General features: G+C 43.2%; 1 protein-coding gene and 2 long non-coding RNA genes across 4 annotated transcripts in view; 1 reads left to right on the top strand and 2 right to left on the bottom strand.

Annotated features, from left to right (window-relative positions):
• Window positions 1–86: 86 nt before the first annotated feature.
• LOC106811224 (organic cation transporter protein-like) overlaps window positions 87–5,652 on the bottom strand; it is a gene marked incomplete at its 3' end in the record, with an annotated part of 26,980 nt that continues 21,414 nt past the window's right edge. Inside the window, exons 9-10 of the mRNA XM_014814781.1 lie at window positions 958–1,172; window positions 87–292 (exon numbers count right to left, since the gene is read on the bottom strand). Coding sequence (XP_014670267.1) covers window positions 87–292; window positions 958–1,172 — 421 coding nt within the window. The remainder of the gene's footprint in view (window positions 293–957; window positions 1,173–5,652) is intronic.
• On the top strand, window positions 1,805–4,256 carry LOC106811226. Its single transcript, XR_001394117.1, has 3 exons — window positions 1,805–1,856; window positions 3,037–3,108; window positions 4,237–4,256. It is a non-coding gene; the product is annotated as an uncharacterized LOC106811226 (long non-coding RNA).
• LOC106811227 overlaps window positions 5,307–5,652 on the bottom strand; it is a 3,779-nt gene continuing 3,433 nt past the window's right edge. For both annotated transcript variants that reach the window (XR_001394119.1, XR_001394118.1), the window contains exon 3: window positions 5,307–5,652. This exon is cut by the window's right edge and continues 709 nt beyond it. This is a non-coding gene — a long non-coding RNA (uncharacterized LOC106811227).

Raw genomic sequence — 5,652 nt, 5'->3', positions numbered from 1 at the left:
AGAGAGAGAGAGAGAGAGAGAGAGAGAGAGAGAGAGTGAGAGAGAGAGAGAGAGAGAGAGAGAGAGAGAGAGAGACACAGAGAGACAGAGAGAGAGAGTCCGGCACTCACCAGCATGACTGCGAAGGGAGACACTATGCCACCGACGCGAGCCATCATGGAGGCGATGCCCGTTCCTGTGCTGCGTAGCGGCGTCGGTAGCAGCTCTCCCGTGTAGATGAAGATGCTGGCGAACGATCCGCTGATGCCAAACTTACCGACCATCGCCAGTGTGACCGTCAGCCAGTGCAGGTCTGTGCGGCCAGTCAGTGCCGGTCAGTGCAGTCAGTGCAGTCAGGGCCGAGGGGAGTGGAGAGAGGGGAGAGATAGAAAAACAAATGATGCATTAAATACGGGCGACGACGTGGGTTGTTTGTTTTTGTTGTTTAGTTTTTTTTTTATATAAAGGCCCTGGGGCGGAGAGGGAGAGAGAGAGGGGGAGAGGAGAGGCAGAAGGGAGAGGCGCAGCAGCAGGTCTGTGCGGCGGCACGAGTGGAGAAAGCTGCGGAGAGAGGGGAGAGACCGAGGGGAGTGGCGGGCGGGTAGAGAGAAAACAAATGATGCATTATTATGGGCGACGACAAGTTTGTTTTGTTGTCAACTCATTTAGGTAACTTGTGACAACCTGGTATTGTAGTTTAGGTTGTGTTAAACCTAAACGGTAACCTAGCTAAAAGGTAACAATAACGTTTTAGGTCGATTTTTAGGTCTGTTTAGGTCATTTTTAGGTCGATTTTATTGAGAAAACAATAACTTTGGTCATTTTTAGGTAACACGTAAGAACTTATCGTTCTCTTATAAGTGTCCATGGCCGACGAATGAAAAACAACAACCCGACCTTAGCTGACCTTAGCTTACCTTACCTGACCTTAGCTGACCCTACCCGACCTTACCCGACCCTTACCCGACCTTAGCCTACCTTCGGGTATAAATCCGACCAGTATGCAGGCGGCGCCCCCTAGCAGCATGATGAGGCAGAGCACGGGGCGTCTGCCGAGTCTATCCAGCGTCAGCAGACAGAACGTGTACGACGGAATCTCCACCGCGCCGATGAGGATGAAGTCGACGTAGGGGTCGCCACCGAGGCCGTTCGTGTTCAGCGACAAACCATAGTAGACCAGGCTGTTGACGAACCTAGAGAGAGAGAGAGAGAGAGAGAGAGAGAGAGAGAGAGAGAGATTTTCACTAGACCATCGGGCTAGTAACTGAGGAAAACCACTAGCCCTGACCTAACTTTCACTAGCCCAGACCCAGACCATTGTTATGAAAAACTTTATTTAGATAATCTTGAGTGTGTCATCGTATGAATTCATAGATGCTGTTTCCCGAGTTTTAAATCGTGCGTGGGCCGAGTTCACGTGCAGCATTCGTATTCTACCACGGGCATACACGAGCGCAATTTTTATTGATCGTCTACTGCAGCTGGCAGCAAGCCACGTTATTGTTTTTGCTGAAGGGTAGACTGGTATCCGGCCTCACGCTCTGCTAAACAATGTACACGTTCTGCAACAAACAGTGCGGCCGCAAACCAGTCTAGCCAGAGGTGACCTTTCAGTGCAATATATATGACCAATTCTAACACGACCAGTCGGGCTACTAGCACTACTAGCGGACCAAGCATTTACCCGACTAGGTCGGTCGGACGTGGGTTAGTGTCGAACCCTGCTGTAGGGTAGCATGTGTGCATGTGCGCGCACGCGTGCTGGGAACCCGAGCACTGCATATAGCGTACGTACATATAGTGTAGGGTAGCGTGTGACACTGCGTGCATGTGCGCGCACGCATGCTGGTGCTGGGAACCCGCGCACTGCAGATAGCGTACGTACACATAGTGTAGGGTAGCATGCGTGCGTGCGTGCGTATGTGGGGAAGGGGGAGATATATAATGTAACAAGAGCCGCAGAGCGACTGGGCTCATCTGAGGTCTGTTGCTACGGTTATAAACGTAACATTTCAGTCGTGTATAGTGACACCTTTGTTAGGCAGAGATATGCAGATACGCAGTTGCGTACACATCATTTCAGCAAACGTTTTTTTATTGCAGAGAGAGAGAGAGAGAACGAGAGAGAGGAAGAGAGAGGGTGATTTTGAAACTCATGTTTTATGGTGCATTGTGACACTAACCCTAACCAAAAAATTTTAATTGTCAAAATTATTTGTTGTTATTAAATTGTTGTAAATAAATCATGTAAATATTAGCGTTAATTGGAAAAAAATTGTTAAATGGATAAAGATAGAAAAATACAGAATACAGGAAAATAATTAAAAAACAGATGGAATTCGGTCCAACGACCTTTCAGCCGTGACGCTCGTGCTCTACGCGTTCGGCTATGCAGGCTTATTGGGTTTATAGATTATGCATGTGCCATGAATATGACAACACTGTGACGTCATTGAGGCAGTTGAGTAATCCATGTTTAACTACTCTTCGCACGTCAGTGGAAAGCACATTTCATGGTCCTTTCAATAAAGTGATAAAAATAGTAGGTCAGTGCTGAAACAAAAAAGTTTTTCACTCTGTAAATATTCCCCCTCAGTTTACACATCTTGACCTTTGACCCTTGACCCCCAAATTTGTCATCCTGGGTCCTTTTCACGATCCTTCCGCCGCCCCCCCCCCCCCGGCGGCCCGAATATCGTGACCGTACGTCGAGCGGTTAAGATTTGTGCCCAACTGTTGACGGATGGACGCACGCACGCTCATGCGATTCTACAAGCTGAATCGGACTTCGTCAGATGAGCTAATAATATATATTACAGATTATAGATGGGTTATAGATGTGGGGTGGTGGGCTATATATATAATAAATAAATGTAATATATACGTAACTAATATATGTAGTGTGAGTATTATTATTATGTGGGGTAATTTTCACACATAGATCGGGCGGGTGGGTGAGGGGGGGGCTATATATATATAATATACAACAAAAGTTATGTAATACAACAAAAAGTCAAACGAATAAATTTGCGTATCATCTTCACGTACATTTTGCAGGATGTGTGCGCCGGTCATGGTCGAGCTAGAGGGAGAGACTGATCCACTGCAGATTGCCATGAAAGAACTCAAGTAAGTTGACCAGTGCTCGCTTATGTCTCTACGTAGTTAGTCAATTTTACCCGCTGCGAGTGCTGGAGCTGCATTTGGTTGGATAGAATTGGACTAAGATTAGGATTAGGGTTTACTAGCATTGTTTAAGGATTAGGGTTGGAGTACGTTAGCATTGCACTAGGATTAGGGTTAGACTAGTGTAGCAGTGTGCACAGATCAATGTAGGATTTCACTTAAACGGTTCAGCCCTTGGAACAAGAACTTCTGTTAGAATTACAGGTCAGTTCTGTAAACTCTGTGAGAAGAACAGGAATGAGAGAACAAAGAGAAAGAACTAGTTCAGTTGTTAACACGTTCAACATTGCCAGAGTTAACAATGCACCTACCACCCTGTGCTGGGGTTTTCACGTTTTTACCTTGTATTCACTTATTGATTTACCACTTTCCTTTGCAGGAAAGCTAACCAAACTGACACATTTACTCTGCATGAATGTTATCTCACCCGTACACATTCAAATATTATGGAAATCGCTCCCCTTCATAATAATATATTGATATGAAAACAGGGCAAAAACCGACATTTCGTGCATTTTCGTCTCAAATGCTACCACTCTGATGGATTTTCGAGTTTGTTATGATATCATTCGACAGTATACTATTTTTTCCAGTAAGAAATATGACAACGCTTACACATGTGTGGGGTATGAACCTTGTTTTGTGTTTCTACATACAAAAATACCTCGAAATTTTACATACTACACAGTTATTATATTATATACTGTTAGGAAAACGGAAAACAAACCTTGTTGAATGGACTTTAGCCCCGAATTTACCCAACATTGAGTCTCAAAACTCCTAATTTCACGTTCGAATCAACGGTAAAGCATTGTATAATTTGTATTCGTTAGTTCATGTAAGACTGGGGTAATATAGACTGTCCCTGTTTAATTTCTAGGTAGGTAGTGCCTGCCATCTGTTGGAAATCAGAGTAACAAAAACCAATAATCTATCCACGTGCTGCGTTTTGATTGTTCCCACGAGCTGACTCATGGATCCGCGGGGAACGTGTTAAGCATGATCCTATAGCAGCACTTCTAACCATGTTTGCATGCTATTTTCTTCTTCACGCTCTTTCGTCCGTTCCAGATCGAGGAAAATTCCCATCATCATTCGGCGGTACCTCCCCGACGGCAGTTACGAGGACTGGGGTATAGACGAGCTCATCATCACTGCGTGACCTGACCTTCAACCTTTGACCTTCGTCGACGGACCAAGTTCTGCTCTTTGTATAGCGACGTACGTGCGCACAGACACTCGCGCGCGTATGTGTTATCATATGTCCAGAGAATTTCGGCTGCAATTAGGCTAAAGCAACATGTCAAATGTTCATGCTTTTCAAAATTTTCGTAATGTGCGCGTAACTGTCCAATCAGGCTGCATTTTATATCGACATTTTCATCACCTGCAATGCAATCGAATCGTCCATAGATTTAGTAATATCCCGTTTTAGATTGTTTTAAAAAAAAATTCATGCTCTCGGTACATATGCGAAATACATCGATGTGACTGTACTGTGTGTGCAGCCAACATTGTTTTGCCTACCTAACCCATGCCCAGTTAAAGATTCTGGGTTGGGTTACTGCATAAACGATGTGTTATATTGGTTGCCTCACTCGTGGGTTTACGTCTATCATGTCTGTCACGTTGCTAAGTCTAGTGTCAAACTTGTGGAAACCATCGTGTAAATAAAATTTCGACGTCATCACGTAATCAACTCGTTTACTTTTTTTTTTACTTTCATTTTACTTTGAATTACAGTTACTGGATAATACCAAGTGATGTATCACCTCCTATACACTTGCTCCTTCGTACCTTTATTGTGTCTTCGTAGTGAAGACCAATCTCTTGGTAGTATTTTAGCGAGAACTATAACATATAATACTGATGCTTGTGGTTTTAGCTTGGAAACATACGTATTTGGATATATACGTGTATATTATCAAGAGCTGATAATACATGTATGATTAAACCTTGATATTATGTCATGTATGTTTGTTCCACCTTTTATATACAAGTTATAAACCCTAGTTATAAACTCAGCAAAAGATGTCAGAAATTTCGTGTATATATGTACATAGAGGCATGGCATGCGGTCACACGTAAAATCATCACTGACAAAGCCGGTAGAGAGATAAATAAACACGGAAAGCAGATGATTTTTGCTATGATTCCCATTTCGCTTTATGATAAATACATAAAATAATAATCTCATTGATTGCATAGATATTCCGAGTTAAAACGCGTTTGGGACGTACATAAGGAAAAACAGGCTTACACGGACAAACAGTAAAACAAACAGTAAATTTGTACAGTAACAACACACAAACAACAACACAGTAAACAGTAACAATACACAAACAACAACACAGTAAACAGTAACAATACAAAAACAACAACACAGAAAACAGTAACAATACAAAACTAACAACAAACAGTAAACTTTGTAAGGAGAAACAGACTATACAGAGACCGAGTGGTGCTACATAACAAGTGGTCTATCAC

The sequence above is a fragment of the Priapulus caudatus genome, unplaced genomic scaffold, assembly GCF_000485595.1.
Source record: "Priapulus caudatus unplaced genomic scaffold, Priapulus_caudatus-5.0.1 Scaffold517, whole genome shotgun sequence".
Lineage (NCBI taxonomy): Eukaryota > Metazoa > Priapulida > Priapulimorpha > Priapulimorphida > Priapulidae > Priapulus > Priapulus caudatus.
Note: the sequence above shows the minus strand (reverse complement) of the source record. Positions and strands in the feature narration are given on the sequence as shown.